The sequence below is a fragment of the Lytechinus pictus genome, chromosome 14, assembly GCF_037042905.1.
Source record: "Lytechinus pictus isolate F3 Inbred chromosome 14, Lp3.0, whole genome shotgun sequence".
NCBI lineage: Eukaryota > Metazoa > Echinodermata > Echinoidea > Temnopleuroida > Toxopneustidae > Lytechinus > Lytechinus pictus.
Genome location: NC_087258.1, coordinates 5,425,754 through 5,446,331, shown reverse-complemented (window position 1 = coordinate 5,446,331; position 20,578 = coordinate 5,425,754). Strand labels below are relative to the sequence as shown.

General features: G+C 35.6%; 1 protein-coding gene across 1 annotated transcript; it reads right to left on the bottom strand.

The window, feature by feature from the left end:
- Nucleotides 1-1,020: 1,020 nt before the first annotated feature.
- LOC129276732 (phospholipid scramblase 1-like) lies at nucleotides 1,021-19,069 on the bottom strand. The gene is made up of 9 exons (XM_064109843.1): nucleotides 18,804-19,069; nucleotides 15,639-15,903; nucleotides 15,103-15,180; nucleotides 14,125-14,201; nucleotides 11,512-11,642; nucleotides 10,187-10,307; nucleotides 9,272-9,374; nucleotides 7,091-7,149; nucleotides 1,021-5,939 (listed from the first exon to the last, which is right to left on the bottom strand). The coding sequence occupies exons 1-9, from the start codon at nucleotides 18,855-18,857 to the stop codon at nucleotides 5,895-5,897; spliced, it is 933 nt and encodes a 310-aa protein (XP_063965913.1). The 5' UTR covers nucleotides 18,858-19,069; the 3' UTR covers nucleotides 1,021-5,894.
- Nucleotides 19,070-20,578: the final 1,509 nt, after the last annotated feature.

Genomic DNA, 20,578 nt, shown 5'->3' with positions numbered 1-20,578 from the left:
AACGAATAGAAGAGAGGAGAATACAGAGCGGATACAAGAAATGATACCACTCCTTCTAATTAAACACAATCAAATATGGATGTATTTAAAGGATTAATGAATACAAAGTCCAAATGAAGACTTTGAACGCCCAGTGTCTTAATTAGTTTTTATATTTTAATCAAACATTGTAATCGACTAAAGCGTGGCCTGTATAAATAGGAGTTGCGTTTCATGCCATGAATGAAAAGAAAGAAAAATTATGTCTAATATACATGGTGATTGCAGTGGATAAATTGTCAATTCGTCTATTGCCAACTCGTCCACTCATGTGGTCTACCTTTATGTAGTCCAATGCCATTCCGTCCATCAACATTTCGTCTAAACTTTTGATCCAAACACCATTTGGTCCAATACCAAATCTCGTCTAATCACCAGTTCATCTATGACCATTTCGTCTCATAACCAGTTGGTTTAATTAATACCCATTTTCTTTTAATCCATTGACACTGAACTTGAAATCACCAAATGGGTTTTGAATAATAATATGCATTTATATGGCGCCATCTATCTAGAAATAATCTATTCCGAGGCGCATTGTTATTATTATTACCCCTGCTTTAGCTCGAGCTGCCTTTAAGCGCTCAGGACATTCATGTAATTAATCCTGCCGGGTACCCATTCACCTTGAGCACCTGGGTTGAGTGCAGCACAATGTGGATAAATTTCTTGCTGAAGGCTGGGATTCGAACCCACGACCCTCTGTTTCAAAGTCAGAAGACTAAACCACTGGGCCACAACGCTCTACATCTTATTTGTACTCTTAACATTAAAGTGTTGGAGATTCGGAGTGTTTCATGCACCAACAGTTCTTGCATCAACTCTGGACTTGAAATCATCCAAGGCTACAGAATGACGTCAAACTACGCAAAAAATCGGATTAATCATCAACAAATATTAACTAGGCTTGAATCACACATGACGTCACATCTTGCTACTACACACTGTATCTTAGCAAAGCAAAAAAGTGTACCAAAGGAATCAAGTCAGAGAAATACATTTATTTTAGCATTATCAGCAATAACATACAATTAACATAATGAAAAGCTTAATAAAGCATGTTTGAAGTTTTAAGGCAATGTCTTCTTTCTAACTAAAATGTTAAAAATACAGAATGACGTCAAACTACGCAAACAATCGGATTAATCATCAACAAATATTAACTAGGCTTGAATCACACATGACGTCACATCTTGCTACTACACACTGTATCTTAGCAAAGCAAAAAAGTTTACCAAAGGAATCAAGTCAGAGAAATACATTTATTTTAGCATTATCAGCAATAACATACAATTAACATAATGAAAAGCTTAATAAAGCATGTTTGAAGTTTTAAGGCAATGTCTTCTTTCTAACTAAAATGTTAAAAATACAGAATGACGTCAAACTACGCAAACAATCGGATTAATCATCAACAAATATTAACTAGGCTTGAATCACACATGACGTCACATCTTGCTACTACACACTGTATCTTGGCAAAGCAAAAAAGTGTACCAAAGGAATCAAGTCAGAGAAATACATTTATTTTAGCATTATCAGCAATAACATACAATTAACATAATGAAAAGCTTAATAAAGCATGTTTGAAGTTTTAAGGCAATGTCTTCTTTCTAACTAAAATGTTAAAAATACAGAATGACGTCAAACTACGCAAACAATCGGATTAATCATCAACAAATATTAACTAGGCTTGAATCACACATGACGTCACATCTTGCTACTACACACTGTATCTTGGCAAAGCAAAAAAGTGTACCAAAGGAATCAAGTCAGAGAAATACATTTATTTTAGCATTATCAGCAATAACATACAATTAACATAATGAAAAGCTTAATAAAGCATGTTTGAAGTTTTAAGGCAATGTCTTCTTTCTAACTAAAATGTTTTTCTTTGAAACCATAAAATACGTGTATTATAACCAGATATGCATTTCTATGATCCGATTAGCAACATAAAAACAAAATAAATAATATAAAATGTATTTCAATTTTTTCAACAATGAAATAATATCTATAAATCCAAACATAAGTAGTATTGTATTATCACTAGTTATAAGACGTATGAACTGTTAAAGCCTTCTTAAATACAACCGAATTCCCCCGCCCCCTTCACCCTCCTGCTCTCTTTCTCTATCTCTCTCTTTCTCTTCCATCTCTGAACCTTCAGTAAATAAGATTTTTGGACACTAAAAATGGCGCTTAATTTTTAGCTCTTAATATAAATATTCGATAAGATATATAATCATTTCACATATTACCACAAAGTTTAATTATCAAGCACTATACATAGACACCTAAATGCTAAAATTTTAGCTAAGATCTATAGATTGAAAGACACCATAGCCCAAATCAGATAAGGGATACCAATATTACAACACTGATTATGACATATAAAATACCACACACTTTTGCCTTTAACCATGCAATATAATATTAATATGTCATGATTTCCTTTTCTATTGAAATTTTGAAAATCAAAACAGATAACACAAAAGCAGGTAGATATAAATTAACACTCTACGAAATATATTTTCCACAAACTTCAAATTATAAATGTTTATATTTCTATTTTGGGGGTGATGGTAAATACTTGTCATATATAAAACTGGCTCTTCGTATGTTGGTCTCATCTCATGTATAAAATGTACACATTACTTTGGATACAACAAAAGTAACAAGCCTAAAAAATATACCATATCACAATGTGACTAAAGGATAAAGAAGTGAAGTAAAATATAAATATATACTCTGTATTAATAGTTCAATTATATAAAGTGAATCTAATTCAATGCAAGATTCTAGTAAACAAAGAAAGTTTGATAAATATTCTTTTACATCTTACATATATATTTTTAGTAAAGTAAAATATCATGAATTATTAAATTTATATACACTGTAGTGGTATTTCAGAAAGAATTAAGTGTGACTTATAGTCATGCCCAGTGGGGGATCCAGGGGAAGGGGGGGGGGGGGGGGCACACGCCCCCCCCCCCCCCCCCCCCCTGAGAGCCATTATCATTTTTTTTAATGTAAATATGCCAATTTTACCCAAGTGTGCCCCCCTTTGAAAGTGTGGACCTTTTTTGGGGGGGAAGGGGGACTTGTCAATTTTTTTTATCTGGAAAATGTGCCCCCCTCCCCCTTTGGAAAATCCTGGATCTGCCCCTAGTCATGACTAAACACAATCTTACACTAGGTATCAAACACATAATCTCATTGATGACTATGCAGTAGTAAATGTTATTTCAGAATGATCTGACCAATGAGATGATACGTTATACTGCATGCCAATGGAAAGTTAATTGTTAGTCAAATTTAAATCTTCGCGAACACCCAATAACATTATAGTCACATAATAAAGTAGTACTGGCTATTTTGACATAAACTATTTAATCATAACACACCACAACTTATACATGTTTAGAAAATTACTATTCATTTAGATAACAATTAAACAAAGGTTTTCAACCTGTTACATGATTAAACAGATAGCATATGAAAACATAATGCTCAATTCGCATATTCCTTAGTTTAAAAGTAAAATTATCGAACTCGGTCAAATGGATCACGGTGTTTGTTGTTTTTTAATTGATTCAATCTATTCGGAAAACTAAAACTCCTTACAGCCTAAATTCCCTCAAAAGTGCATGACACTATTCCAATTCACTACTAGATTATATCAATCTGTGTGTCCTAAAAAAAGTGATGTCAAGAAGGATATAAAACAAGAATGTGTTTTTTATTGGATAATGTTAGAAATTTTACACCAAAATCTAAATTTGTCGGGCACCCAATAATAAAAAAATGGCAGTGAACTTTTGTCTTGTTTATATGAAACTCCTACTCAAGCATGGAAAGGGCTGAAATTTTAGGACTTAATTTTTGTAAGTAGTTTGTAATATCCAATTAATAAAATTGTAAAGTAAGTGTTCAAATGACAATTTTAAACAGAAATAGTAACATCCAGACTCAGACTACACATGTACATGTACAGTATTTGACAGAGTTCAGAAATAGTGAACATCTTGGCCAAATATTAAATCAAGTATATAAATGAAATCAATAAAACGTGAATAGGGTTATATTCCTATATAAATTTCTTAGCCCTGTCTTACAAAGACGATTGATCCAGTCAACCTCAAGTATATGGAATATCATCAATGTCATAATTCTTTCTTCAGGAAATTTGCACAATGTTCTTTGTAAACAAAGAGAAGCACACTGAATTTTAAAGAAAACTATAAATCATAAATGTATGAATATATGTCATTTCTAGAAAATATTTTAAACAAATATGCATTTTAGATGTTGACGTTGCTGGCTTTCCATAGTTGAGGTTGATTGGATCAATCATAACTCTTTATAAGACAGGGCCCTGATATATAAACTTTCATAGTCTACAAGTATTTCAAGGGTCTCTGTGTTGATAAATCATATAATCAGCAAGTGAGGGCACTTTAAAAAACCCCAGACAAAATGAACTTTTGAAGAAGAATAAATTGGTAAAAAATTATATAACGGTAACTACACTTTAGTATAGACCTCTCTGTAGATAAACTATGTGATTCGCAAGAAAAGGCATTATTATAGATCAATAATCAATCTGTGAAATATGATGTGACAGTAAATACAATTTTTTGTCGGACCTTATTCAGATAAATTCCGTGATTAGTGAGAGAGGGTGGCTATAACATCAGATTAATGGACAAAACTAAATTTCCATGAATAATCAATCGGTGAAAAATAACAATAAGTACAATTTAGTAAGATGGGAGTGTTAAAATGACAGAGCAATACGATGCACACGTTTGAAGTTTTATCAAGACTTCAGACTTTATGGGGCACAAGACTATATCCACAAAATGTTGATTTTCTGCTTTCTCACCTTAAATCAGAGAAAAAAAGAGTCACAGACATGAGGTGATATTCTGATAATTAAACATAGGTTTAACTCTATTCTAAACTAGAATTTTTAAACTACACTTCTATGGTATGCCATTAGTCAAACCCTCGTTACAGGACAACCTCTTCTCAGATTTTGAACTGCGATTTTATACCCCTGTTCAGAAAAACCTTGTAAGAGGATCCAAGTTATTTCATTTCAAGCACTATCAACCTTGGTAATCCCTCTGATATAGCTTTTCACCTCCGCAGGCAAGCCTGAACATTGAGACAGGGTTAAATGATTACAGCAGCTGTGATATTTCGTAAGAGCAGCTCTTCTGCTCGTAGCAGGCCCTTCAGAATGAAATTTTTGCACTTGATATTTAATCAAGTTTACACTGGAATATTGTATTCAGAAATCCAATGTTCATTTCCTTTCAATTATGAACAAAGAAAATCGACCCCGAAATAAGGAAACTATTAAAGAGAATAAAAATGATGGCATGCGCTGGTGAGGAGAGCACAATTTACGTGTAGCTGGCCCTGCTGTTACTGTGGTTTAGTTCTTATCAGACCGATCAGGGTCGAACATAATAGATGCTTAAATAGCTGGCCCGGAGTGATTTAGGTTTTCATAGTTTGAAACTGGGGTATATCTCCTCTAACAATAACTTTGCCTCATGGCTTGGCTTCATAATACTTCATCCATATTTATGGAAATTATTATGTACCAATTACTTTATTAAAATTCACATAATTTTTGTACTTTCATATTCTTCCCATTTCACGACTCAAATAATTTTTGACCTTTTTTCAGCAGGATAAGAATAAGTTTTAATTGGTGAATAAGTTGATATAAGGCACTAAATAAAGTATAGTCTAAGTTATTAAACCCATGTTTAACTAAACCATGGCTATCAGAAAATCACCACTGATGTTGACCCAGTTACAGCTGCATCAAAGAGATCTTAATATCGCTTGTTCCTCTTCCGGCGTTCAAAATACATGAAGTCCTGAAAAACAAAGTAGAGACAAAAGTTAATATTGTGAGAGTTACATGTATAGTTATAATGATAATAATAACAAAATAGGATTTGTAAAGCGCACATATCCACCTTGCTCAGTGCTCAACCCTATACTACCCAGGCTAAGCTAGTCTACTGATTCCAGTGTGCACAGCTTTTTGAGGAATTACTTCCTTCCAGTACCCAGTTAGAAATGAAGTGATATATTTGCTTTTTTTAGCTCCACATATACCAAAGGATTGGTGCACTAACAATTTCCTTAAAATTCCAGTGGTGGATCAAGGGGCCTGGAAGAAAGGGGGTGAGGAGGAGTGAAGAGATCAGGGACTATGGAGGAGAAGGGACAAGGCCCCCACTCCTTGAATCTATTATGCCCTTTTTATGGGGGGTGGCTTAAAAAAATGTCATTGTCATTTCTTGTCACAGAAAACATTCTTTTTTTTTTCATTTTGCTGAACAAACAGCAACAGTTTGTTTTTGGGTGTCCTCTTATGGATATCATTGTAGAGGTGCTGTGGCTCAGTGGATAAGTCTCCGGACTTTGAACCACAAGGTGCGGGGTTCAAATCACACTGTAACACTCGCGTCCTTTGGCAAGGCGTTTATCTACACATGCCACTCTCGATCCAGGTGAAGTAAATGGGTACCCGGTAGGAAAGATTCCTTGAATACTTGAGCTTCTGATCAGGATAGCCATACTAAAGCCGGGGTAATAGTATGCAGTGCTTAGAAACATTTGTATTAAGCATTACATAAATGTTGCATATTATTATTATTCTTATCATTGACCTATTTCCTTCATCTTTTTTTTAATCAGTGGTTATATATAATGAGGTTAAAAGTCACAAAGGTTAAGGAACTTGTGTTACATGCCTATATTCCTTTGGGGGAAGTACTTTCTAAAAATACCAAAATAAAAAAATACATATAATAACACACAATTACTTCTGAAGAGAAAATGTACAGAAAAACTTTACTCCTCAGCTCAGAAGTAATTATCTATATCAAAGTCATTTTCAAGCTTTAAAAACAATCCAAATCCTATCAAATTCTTGAGAAAATGGGGTATTGGCTTTGATTCTTTGAATAACAAAGAAATAATAAATTAAATGGAGGGGATGAAAATAACATGTACTTACAATCAGCAATGTACTAGCAAGTAGTGTGGCCTTTACTTTCACATCCAAGTCTTGTGGAACTGAAAAGGAAAAAAGAAAGGAAAAAAGAGGATGTATTTTGTGCATTCAAAATGTAACAAGTAACTTTGTAAAGGCTTGATAATGGTCAATCCTATCATAGCAAGGAAGAAGTGATATTTTCTAAGGATTGATTTCTTTTCCTTGGACATCTTCAGTACATCTTGAATCTTTCAAAGTTTTGGCCTCCTGATGCTGCTCAATAAAGTAATTAGGATAGTTATATTAACCCTTATTAAACTGGGGGGGGGGGGGGGGAGTCAACCCCTCGACAAATTTTGTCACCACGCCGTCGCACCAAATTTTTTTACCGCACCACTGACTGATGTTTTACTTTCAAGTCTTGCGCATCTTTTGAGACCAAATTTGCGACGCCCGGGTACGTGGTTCCGAAATTACGCAACATTTTGTAAGTGCATGTCAGACCCGAAATTGCTCAAAAACGTGATTCCGTGTACAAAGTCAATGCAAATTGTGTTTTTCAACCAAAAATCATAAATGTATGATTATTTTCACTTTTGTTGGTTTAATGGATTTATTTTATGCTATTCATGATCGCAAAAGGGTCCCTGACAAAGTTCATTGGAAAAGACAATAAAAAACAAAGGTTTGAAAAAACAAAGAAATACATAAGAATTAAAAAAACAATAAAATACATAAGAAATTAATCATATTTTTGAAATTTTTTGTAGATATTTGTTAGAAATGTAATAATTGATACTCCCACCAAAAATTAGCATTCTTCTAGCTATAAAAATTGAGTTAAAGGCAAAAACATACACACAAAAACGAATTTAGGGCAAATTTCATACGCTTATTTGCATAATTAATTAATAAAAAAATATAAACAATTAATATTTTGAAAATTTTTCTATACAGTCTTGTAGTTTACATCTGGCTCTAAGCGTATGCAAATTTCGCAGCGATCGCGCAATCAGCGGCCGAGATCTGAGGGGGGGGGGGTCAAATTGACCCCCCTAGTATATACTGGTCCGAAATAGCCCAGTTAAGATAGGGTTAAGGCCACCGCACACCTTACAACTGGTGAGTGGTCCACATTCCAATTTCAGAACAAATCGCATTTTGCTTATTTTCTGTAAATGTGAATGAAAAGTATCTTTTTATTTGGTTCAAATTACCTGATAGAATACTCATTTAACAATTTTGGATGATTACAAGCCTTTATTTTTGGAGTAAAGACCAAACTAGTTTCAAATCATAGCCAATCGTAAATTGCTATGACGTAATTATGACTAGATATTAAATTGCTTTTATTCTAACAAGGATGATAGCATAGTCACTTGAACATAGCTATTGTAAAGTGATTTAGAACATTAAACAGTAAGATATTCCATGTCTCAATATTAGCATCAAATTCTACTACGTCTTATTCCAAAATCGGGTGGCAGACCAATCGTAGGTGTGCAGTGGCCTTTAAGACGACATAAGATATAGAAATGATTTTCCGTTTTCTACAATAGCAGTTTTTTTCCCATGCATTGCTGAGGTGACTTAGTGAAAATCACTGAAAGGACACATTCTTATTTGTCAATAGACACTATTTTGCCATCATGGTATGAGTATCATATATTTAGTATAAAGTAATTTACACCAGAGCATACAACAATCTGTCACTTTGCGAAAGTTCAAATCATGCTTTTGAAGTTTCATTTCATAATTTAGATATCAACATATGGATAAGGAAATATCAATAGAACAGGCAGGAAGTGGTACAAAAAAGAACCTTTAGGATACAGCACTAGTTAGAATATGAGCAAATGGAAACCATTTAAACCTATACTGGACACCAAAGTTGTTATTATTATTTGTTTGGCGTCACCTGTGCCTGGGAGGCGAAAAGCGAACTGAATCACTATGACCCACAGGTCTCTCCTCCCGATATAACTGATTGAGGGGAGTGCAGGTGGACCACGACACTGGGGTTTCCCCCTACTCTTATACGAATAGTGCAGTGGGTTCTTGTGATTGACATTTTAATCAGGCTCAGCATCCTCTTTTGGCAAAGGACACTTGTGATTATATTTCTTGACACCTTATCTCAACACCTCTCTTTTATGCATTGGTGTTAGAATATGAGCATATGGAAAACCATTTGTAACTTACACTCAACACCGAAGTTGTCAGCCTTGGTGAAGGACTCCCTTACCCATCCGCCCCACTGCTTGGAAACCTTTCCTACTTCGGTCTGGAGATCGTTAGTAAAGATCTGAAAGAGGAACAGAATACACATCAAATCAATAGACATCTATAAACCTTAATGCGCATATTATTATTTATTTGGCCATAAAAAACATACAAATATTGTACAATGTAAATACAAAAATACAATTTGAAATTGAATAATTAAATATGGATTAATAGAAATGACAAAAAAGAGCAAAGAAATATTTTTCCATGGGCCACGACTCGCAAAATTAAAATTTAGTACTATTGCCCAGAGGCATGCAATGCAAGTATTTCACATTATTAAAATTCAAATAAAACACATTCAACAAAACATTATAAACAAGTACGTAACGCCAAGCAAGAAACAAGAAATAAAGAGCAGTATTGGGAAGAATTTGAATTCCCATGCCGGACTGACTAAAGAATATGTGTAATGCTCAACATTAACATAGCACAATAATAACTTAAATTTGTGTAAGGTACTAGAGCCTGAATAGCAACAATAAGGAGGAATGCCCTAAACAGCAAAACCATGCCTCCGCATACCTATTAATGACATGTGTACTTGGCAGGCTCCAGCACCTAACACATAACAAATCATAGAGGCAACACATGGTAAAATTACAGGAAACTCGCCTCCTTTGATGAAGAAAAAGAAGAGAAATTAAGAACTGCGTAGTAAAAAAAAATTAGTCATATTTAGATTCTTAGATTATTATGTGCCCCCAACAGTTTTGCTAAAGAAAGATTGACTGATTGATAGATGGATAGATTGATTGATTGATGTTTAATGACACTCCCAACACAATGTGTCATATGGTGTCTGAATATTAATCTGTAAGTTGAGCAAACCTTGAAGTCAATATCATCGGTACAGCAAACAGCCTGAAATCTACACCAGTGACCACGGATCTTCAGTACACAATCTTGTTCAGCTGTAAGGACATCAAAGTGAGGGCTGATCTTACTTTGCCTACAGAAAAAAGGAATGAGCACAATACAGGTGCACTGCATTGAGATCTGAGTAGGCTTGCTGTGAGTACATAAAGTGAGGTCGATATTACTTTGTCTCCAGAGAAAAAGTTAAACTAGACTTCAGAAAAAAAAAATGTACCTCCTAAAATGCACATTCTTGGTCAGGGTAATAACTTGTCACAATGGAAATACAGCACGTCATGTGGATTAGGCGATGAGTTGAAATTTAATCTTTGAAAACAAATCATGTTTGGTCCGATGATTTACTAGAGGAAAACCAAGACATATCTATGCACAGAAATTAACAAGTTTCCTCTTGAATCTCAGAACTTTCAATTTAGACTTCATCCCATAGTTTTCCTTTCTTGAATAAAGTTCATAGTCAGCAGTCAACTAATGTAATTATTCAAAGGGAATACACAGTTATCATGAGAAGTGGGGAATTTTTTTTTTCAAGCTATATAGAAATCATGCTAGAGTGAAAATAAAAATACAAAGGATTACTTATCACATGCTCTGTCAATACAACTCCAAAAGGCTTAACCTTTGTTTGTAGTCACATACATGTGATTCTGCATGGAAATCACATACATGTAGGCCTATACATTTAAGTACTAGCATTATCAAGTCAATATCCCGTCATATCCAAGATTCCAAAGTCCAAAAGCATTCACTAATTTTATGTATCATTATCAACATTTTCTCATCAGACTCGTGACCAGGGGAAACTGTGACATGAGAACTTTAACCTGACAATAATTTTCTCTAAATAAAGACAGATAAATATTGGCAAGAAAAGAGAGTGATGAATTTTTAAATGTTTAAATTCTAACATTATATACGATCAACTGCCCTAAAATTATCACGTAATACAATTCCATTACTTTTAATGGCTACTGATGACTGAAAATATTTGTCCTATAATTATAAAAGTGGAAATGAATTGATATGTTTGATGATATAATGAAGGCACAAATAAAATTATTTTCTGAATAAAGGGCAATTCGTAGAATTTACTGTATCATGACATATACGTGTAGGGAGCTTGCATGCGACATCACACAATCGGAACAATGAAAATAAAAAACTATGTCAATCTTTGATTGATTTTTGCCAAATCTTCATCAACACATCACTTTTATTTTTCCAATATTCAGACTAAATTTTTACGTCAGGGTGAACTTCCCCCATATAAAACTTACGTTTGGCGGACGTAACCAATCACATTCCCTGGAGGACTCTCGACAGCGACAAACAACGAACAGTGATTGTTGTTGGCACACCAGCAGCATCCGGCACAGCACTTAAACTCACGGACAACTCGGAGCACCTCCTAAAAAAAAAAAAAAGATATTTGAGGTTTTACAGTGCACCCCAGAAAAAAGGAAACCGGGATTCCCATATCTTTTTAATTCAAAGGCAAATTAATTATGATATTTCATTTATATAATCATATAATTCAATCATTCCATCTTTTTGATACCTAATATGAGACGAACACTTCACGCATTAATGAGCAAAACAAGTTTTAAATTTTAATGTCAAAACCACGTTGCGCAGAAATATTGGACAAGATTGGTTCGTGATACAACGATTGGCTCATTAACATTTTTTTGGTATTCTTTAAAGGTCAAGTCCATCCCAGAAAAATGTTGATATGAATAAATAGAGAAAAATCAAACTAGCACAACGCTGAACATTTCATCAAAATCGGATGTAAAATAAGAAAGTTATGGCATTTTAAAGTTTTGCTTATTTTTCACAAAACAGTGATATGCACAACTTAGTGACATGCAAATGAGTCAGTCGATGATGTCCATTACTCACTATTTCTTTTGTTTTTTAATGTTTGAATTATACAAATTTCATTTTTTTCAGATTTGATTATAAGGACCAACTTGAATGAACCATATAGTATTAAACAATTCTAATTCCACATGTTCAGGGAGGAATTAATTGTTGTTTCACTTGATAATGAGGAGAAATTAGAATATTTCATATTTCATATAATAAAATACAAAAGAAATAGTGAGTGGATGACATCATCAGTCTCCTCATTTGCATATAGACCAGGATGTGCATATAACTGTTTTGTGAAATTAAGCGAAATTTTAAAATGTCATAACTTTCTTATCTTACATCCGATTTTGATGAAACTTTCAGTGTTATGCTTGTTGGATTTTTCTCTTTTTATTCAATTCAACTTTTTGTTGGGGTGGACTTGTCCCTGAAATGAGAGTGGATTCAGATTCACACGCAAGTTTCTGCGCAAATCGTTTCTGATATGCCTCAATATTTATTGTTTGTATTCTGCCATGCGTGAACGATTTAAGCTGTTGATTTCAAATGAGATGAGAATGAGATTCCACTCTTGTCATTAGTTTCAAATTTATAGTTAAAACATATTTAACCCTAAAATGGCCGGGGGGGGGGTTGAATCAACCCCCCCCTCAACATTTTCTGCGATCATTCCGCCGCGCGAAATTTTTTGACCGCGCCACTAGAAGAATTTATACTTTTAAGTCTCGCGCATCTTTTGAGACCAAATTTATGACGCCTGGGTACGCGGTTCCGAAATTACGCAACATTTTGTAAGTGCATGTCAGACCAAAAATTGTTCAAAAACGTGATTTTGTGTACAAAGTCAATGCAAATTGAGTTTTCTCATCTTATTCATAAAGATATGATTATTTTTACTTTAAACAGCTGAAAGCAATTGATTTTAGCATAATTATGCTTCAAAAAGGTTGTGCAATAAATCTGGTGAAAAAAACAAAGAAAAACAAAAGGCCGAAAAACAAAGAAATACATAAGAAATTCATAAAACAATAAAATACATAAGAAATTGATTTCCAAACCGAAGTTTTTTTCAATTGCCATTGTTAAGAATACTACAAAGAATATTTTTACCAAAAATTAGCATTCTAGGAGCTTTATTTAGTGAATTAGAGCAAAAAGTATGATTTATGCATAAATTAGCATAATTAATTCATATAAAATAAAATCTCATTATTTTGGAAAATTTTACCATAAAGCCTTGTAGATTACATCGCACACTACCAGCATGCAAATTTTTGCGGCGCTCGCGCGATCGGTGGCCGAGATCTCAGGGGGGGGTTGAATCAACCCCCCCCCCCCCCCCCCGGCCACAGAACAGCCAAAAAAGCCCGGCCTAGTTAGGGTTAATAATTGTGAAATCTATTTCTTAAAAGTGGGATTTCTATTTTGTGGGAAGCACTGTATAGTGAGAGTGTTCTTTGTCAAATCACATTTCTGTTCCATTCAATTTGAATAATTATATCACATCCCTCATGATGCATGAATAAAAAGAATGATATACATAACATATACGATGTGCATTATAAAACGTGTACAAAACTTTAACAGCAATAAGACAATGAATGCACACATCCTAATGAGTAAATGCATAGGAGCTGATGTACTGTATCATCCAGGGGTAAGAGGGGAGGGGGGTCAACCTAGCTAAAATGGTTACCAATTTTGGGTTTCATGGGTACATATCGCATATTCACATGAAACAAATGATGGGCCATCTGGAATGGAATCGTAGTCTCAGCGAATTGATTGATTTCATCAACATTAGATGAAACATTTCAACAAAAATCAAAACAAGCATCAAAATTTATTGTCAAAAGTGTGAGAAATATATAAAAATTACCAAACAATTTACTCTCAGATAGAATTGATCACTATGAACTATGCTAATGTTACCCAAATGTGTTGGAACACCGGAATGAGAACAGGGTTCCTGTATTCCGGTGTTCCGGAATGGCAGATTTTGGCCTAATTATTACCTGTCCCATGTTGTCTGTGATGTGGAATAAGAATCCTCTCTTATGTCCACACCAAACCCGCTCACAACACTCAGATTCTGGGTTATGAAAAGGAAGAAAATAAATAATTATTCCAATTCATAACATAATCATTCTTATTCTTTATAAAATTTACGTTTACTAATGAAAGTCCCATGGGATTATTTTCAATTGGTCTAATACCAATTCATCCAAATACCAACTTGTCTACCATCAATTTGTCCACTACATGTGTCCACATGGTCTAATTAATAACCATTTCATCAACTCACCATTTCGTTTAATAACCAGTTGGTCCAATACCCATTTAGTCCATCCTTTTGGTCTAATTGGACTAAGTGTTATTTGGGCAAAATGAATGAAAATAAAATGGATATTAGAACTGGTAATGAGACGATGTGGTCAGGACTAGACAAACCGGTGGTTAGATGAAGTGATGATTGGACCAAATGTATGATAGACAAATTGTTGATGGACGGAATGGTATTAGACTAAGGAAGACCATGTCATGAGTGGGGGAGTTGGCAATAGACGGATTGGCAATTTACTGTCCCTATAGATAAAGCACAAGTCAATTAATCACCCTTGCCTTTTTGAAGAAGCTCTTGCATTTCAAGGAATAGACACAGTGAGACAAAGTGGTCATTGGACCAAACAGCCATACATGTAGACCAGACTGATAAGAGAACAAGTAGGTCTACAAATGATGGTATTATTAGCTAATCTGAGAATTGAACCATCTCCTAGTAGACAAACCCTTCATTGCCAATACTGTACAGCCCTGGGTCCTGTTTCATAAAACTTGTTACAATGACAAATTTACAATGACAGTTATAAGCTACTGAAATCCAGCAATCTGATTGGCTGATAGTAAATTTGTTATAGAAATCATGCATTTGTTGTCATAACAAGTCTTTATGAAATGGGACCATGATTTGAAATAAACTTGTGCATTGTTACCTTCAGCAGCGAAGTAAACTTGCTGACCAAGACTGTTCTTTATGACGTACTTGTTCTCAAACTCCACTCTGAGAATAACTGTAATCAGGGAAAAAGGAAAAATCATGTATGTTTTCAGCAAATTCACACAACCTTGCTTAATCCCAACTGTAACTAAATACTAGTACTTGAGTACACTTAATTTGCCCTTGGCTGTACACATTCTCTCTTTGTCAATTAGGAGCAAATACATACATAATAAGATACATGTATTAATTCAAGTGAATCATATGAAATGCAATAATCCTAATAGAATTGTTCAAAATCTATTCTGCAAGTGCAGCAAATGACCTGCGAGAGTATCATTACATTTGCACATCAAGACCTATTATCTTGTAGCCTTCTTTAAAAAAGAAGAAAACATCCCCCTGCTCCCACCCTTCCCAGAAAACACTATTCATCCAGAACATTAAACAAATGTTGTCAAAAGCTTAAAATGTTTTTGAAAATATTTAAATGTTATGAAACCTTTGCGTGTCCCTTCTGCATGTATTTACCTTCAGCAAGCTCAATCTGTTGGTGAACAAGGAGCTGGTCCAGTGTGGCAAGGTATTCCAGTCCGCGGGGGCACCCTGGTATTCCCACAGGTATTGGCATCATCTCTGCCTTGCCCTGGAGTGGACCGCCAGGTTGCTGGTGGACCGCCTCTCCTATGACAGGTACTTGAGATTGAAACTGACCTTGATAGGGTGGGGGCACCTGTTGCCCGGAGAAGGTGACTGGGGGTACAGCGCCTGCAACCTGTACATTCCTGCCATCAGTCTGAAATTAGGGAAAGAAAAATTTAAGAATTGTTGCATGAATGCAGTTCTATGTACAAATGTTCATTTCCTCAGGCAAACTTATGAAAACTAGCCATTCTTGGAATATTGTTCTGTTGTCCACTGACAAAAGGAAGCAACTCTGTGGAATGAGTTTCTTAGTAAATGAGGAAAATATATTGATGTTTCACATGGAAATACATAGAGTTACTTCCTTTTGATACGTCACTTTCATTAATTTGGGGGATATGTGACTCAAATTCCTATTTTAAAAGTATTATGCAGAGCATTCATAAAATATCAAAAATCAAGGAAAAAAAAACAATTTTGAAAATAATATAGTTGCTTCCTTTGTCAGTGGGCATCAGATACTGTTCATTGGCTGTAGCCTGCTATAGGACCTTGATCCATACTAATAATCTCACATCAGAGATTGATAGGCAGAGAGGTGCTATGAAACATTAGCTTGGCTGGCAGCAGCGGCACGGGATTAGGGACAACATTTTGAATGGATCCACCATTGTGCACAAAACAATTAAGGCCCGACAAAAAGGTAAAACATATTATTACAAATGACAGTTTTGGTAACAATCATAACCTGAGGTAACAGAATCCAATGAAATGAACACGGAAGTGTTTGTATGAATGAATAGAAATATGTCTGAAATAAAATGACTCTGAAAGAAATTGTGTCATTGCTGGGAAATGAACAAAATAAGAATGGCAAAAAAAAATTCTATCAGGTCAGGTGTCCGTTATTTTTCCAAGCAAATAAAAAATACAATGCCCCACACAAGTGCTTTATCACTCAGGATTTTATCTTCAGTGTGATAATTTTCAGCTTATATTTCCCGATTTCATAGAGTTAGGTTTAAGATTTGATCTAACATTACACTATAGGCCTATGTAGATGATAGATCTATATGGTACGGTGACAATTGACTTTGATTTTCAGTATATATCTACTTCTCATGAAATTAGTTTGCTGCATAATTGCGCAAGATAATTGAGGATGACGAGGATCATCACCGTATTCCATTCTAGTCAGGGACCTAAGTCCTAACAAGATCCACAACAAAAGATTCAGTCAGTGAACAATCAGTTGTCCACTGAGCTACATTGGCTTCACTTAGTTACAACTTAGTCTGGACTCTGGGGGTGGTATTCAATTGTCAGAATTTAAAAAAATAAATCCCCAGAAAAGTTGGTTATTCCTGTACTGTAGTACAAACAAGATCACGATATCTCTTGGCCATGTCTCATACTCTCTACCTCAGGTGATGGTTCGATCGGGTAGGTGTAGCGGTAGAGAAGTGTAGGGCAAGTCCAAGAAAAGCTAGGTCACCCTAGAGGCAAAATTTCATCTTTAATTTAAGTTATCTTTGCCAAGTATAAAGAAAGCCCAAATGTTGAATTCTAAAATAACATTAAGAAACAATTGATAATATTCTTCAAAACGGCATCGCTAACCGGATGTACGTCATACATAAGCGGGTCAAGGGTCGACCCTATTGTATTTGCGTTGTGTACATTTGGATCGAGGGATCTACACGACATCGGTCTGGTAAGAAACCTTTATTTTTTAACATTTTAATTGACTATTTTTTAAACCTTCCTATGCATTAGGCGTAGGAAGGTGTAGTCTGAAGAGATTAATAAAATCACAACCATTAACGTGATTTTTGATAAAAAAGATGGATAGGGAAATCCATCTTTGTTTACACGTGTCTCTTATAGTATACAGTTATAGTAAGACATATATGAAGGGTGGTTAAAGACTCCAATGATGAAGAAGTATATAATAATGTCAAAGTATTTTAAAAAGACATCATCATGGACATGGAGTCCTCAAAACTAGGGCCTAACGTTAGTTTAAATTCTATTCTTATTACTTTTTTTAATTTTAACTTAGTTACGGTTAGCCAGGCGGCTTCTTGAGAGTAAAAATCATTTACCGGTACTAACGTAGGCATGGTAGGCTTACTCTCAAGGGAGTCCTTCCTATTCATCTGCGTGTACCGCAAAAAAACCTGAAACTTTCGCCCCCGAGATCTCTACCGGTACTTTCCTTCTAAGTCTAACATCTAGCCATAAATCATGATGTATAGTGAGACCACCACATATCGACCACCTCTTTTGAAACCGACCACCTTGCGCGCATTAAAATTATTGCATATTACAAACGATACGCGCGGGAGAGTAGGCGCAGTGTCCATAGGAACGATAAGAATCGATTTTACGAGAGAAAAATAAGGGGAAAAATTTAATAGAATTTATCAAAATTGTTTTGACTAGGGTAACGCGCCCGGTATTCGGTCACTTAAGGGGAAATCGCCGGTAAAATAAATACCTACCTCATTTATTTGTAAATCCACCGACCAGGAGAAAGAAAAAATTGTCCTCTTTCAGATTATTGAACTCATATTTTAGAATATTGAATATTGTTGAACAAAATATTGCCGATAGACTGAGCCTGAGGTGGTGTTTTCCGCCCAGTATTCGGTCACGCCGCCCAGAATTCGGTCGCGCGAAAACGCGCGATTTATCTGATGTTAACTATTCGAATTTCTCTTATGCTTACTGTTTTTTATTCCTTTTATGTGATCTCCACATCGCAGATACGATGCTTAGAAAATTAGGTGGTCGATAAGGCATTAGGCCTAAGGGGTAATTCCAACCATACATGGGATAAAACTTCATTTCCGACATTTCTACGCTCTCGTTGTTATTTTCAAACAAGAATTCATCAAAAAAATGAAAAAATATTGTGAAAAGACGGAAGAGACTTGCCCAATGTTTACGCCGCCATCTTGTTTCTTATTGTACTTCCCCAACGTTACGCGACGCTCGCTTAGGCTTAGCTCAAGAAGCCGCCTAGCTAGTTACGGTACCGTACCGTACCTGTTGCGTGTCGTCTGCCTCGTTGTGAAATGCTTGGTATCCAGTCCCAGACATGTTGATGAATATCCAAACGACACTTGATTTGCTTTGAATTGATCGTACGAAAGGAAATGTAGGTCAAAACGAGAAAAAGTAGTAGGCCCTACTTGTACAAACTACAATAACTTCACACATGTACGGTACTGCTGATGTATGTAGATTGTCGTATGTATGTGTACGCGTGATGTTGTTTACCGTGGAGATCACATGACGAAATGGACGACGCCGGCCTAGGTCATCTGATAAATGCCGTGCCAGCGCGCGCGTGTCCTGTCGCTGTTCTAAAACTTTCGACCAATCAAAAAACAAAGGAGATGAAAGAATTCCAGGATGAGAGGTGGGAATCCAACGACTGTGAGCTCGGGTCACCTCGATCGACCCCTCCCCTTCCATTAGACAATCCAGGGGCTGATCCCCTGATCCAGTTTGACACAAATGGGGGTATGGGGCAGAAATATGAAAAATATTTTCGTCCACATTTTCCACGTACCTGACATCTTCCGCTAAAAGCTGGGGTTTTTTTAAAGGGCAATTCCTGACTCCAGATTTAAAGTTATCTTATTTTTTTCTTACAAAGAAGACCCAAGAGGCTCATAAGCATAGGCGGCGGAAGCGGGGGGACGTGTCCCCCCTAAATTTGAGGTGGGGGACGATCCCCCCTAGATTTTTTGTTGATGACCTTTTTTCTTTTTTTTTTGCTTGTCAAAAAATTTTGGTAGCCCCTCCCTGAAATTTTGGTTGATAACCTTTTTTTTTTTGCTTGTCCCCCCTAAAATTTTTGGCTTCCGCCGCCAATGCTCATAAAGCCTAGATAAATAGCGTGAACTAGAAATTTATTATATAGCATATTATTGTCATGAAAATTTAATAATCTCAGCAGTTTTGTAAAAAAAATTAAGATGCTTATCTACACAATTATGCGAGCCCGAAGCGCGAGGTGAAAATTTTAATGTTCTGATCTGAAAATGGATCCTTTAACAGTGGCGTACAGATGGGGGGTATGGGGGCGCTTGCCCGCAATTTTTTTCAAGACGAAGAAAAGAAAAGGAAAGAGAGAATTAAACAAAAGCAGAAAAGGAGGTGCATGGTGGGGCCAGAAGGTGGAAGTGGGGCTCAGGAGAAGGCGCACACAGAGGTAAAGATGCAGGGCCGGATCAAGCTTTCGCCAATATATAGGGGGAGGGGGGGGGGGGAGAAAAAAATGTACCCGTACTTTTCCACGAACGACTGCTCAAAGATGACTTTTGTTTGTTTCTTTGAAGGGGTAGTCCTAATACCTTCACTCCTTATCTATAAAGAAATAAATATATATCTCTTAAGCCCTTTAGAAGTATGCGAGCGCTAAGCGCGAGCTAAAGTTTAGCAAATAGTGTATTTTGTCCTGAAAATTAATTTGTGCATGTTCAATGATCGTGATCTTAAACAAGATGCATATATCTTAACTATTACCTCGAGCGCGAAGAGCAGATTTTTTTTTATATACGTTCTGACCTGATTGAAAAGGGGCCTGTTAAGGATTGGTTGCAGTTAGCCATGCGAACGATACATATTTCAAAAATCAAATAACGCGAGCTGAAATGTTTTTACATTCCAACCTAAAAGAATTGACATTCTAAGCCCTTTATTTTGTCAATCATGAACAGCAATAGCGGACCGTGACCCGGAGGAGACAAAGCATTGGAGGGCACTGTATTGTTTGTGAACAATGCTGTGCCCCCCAATGCTTTGTCTCCTCC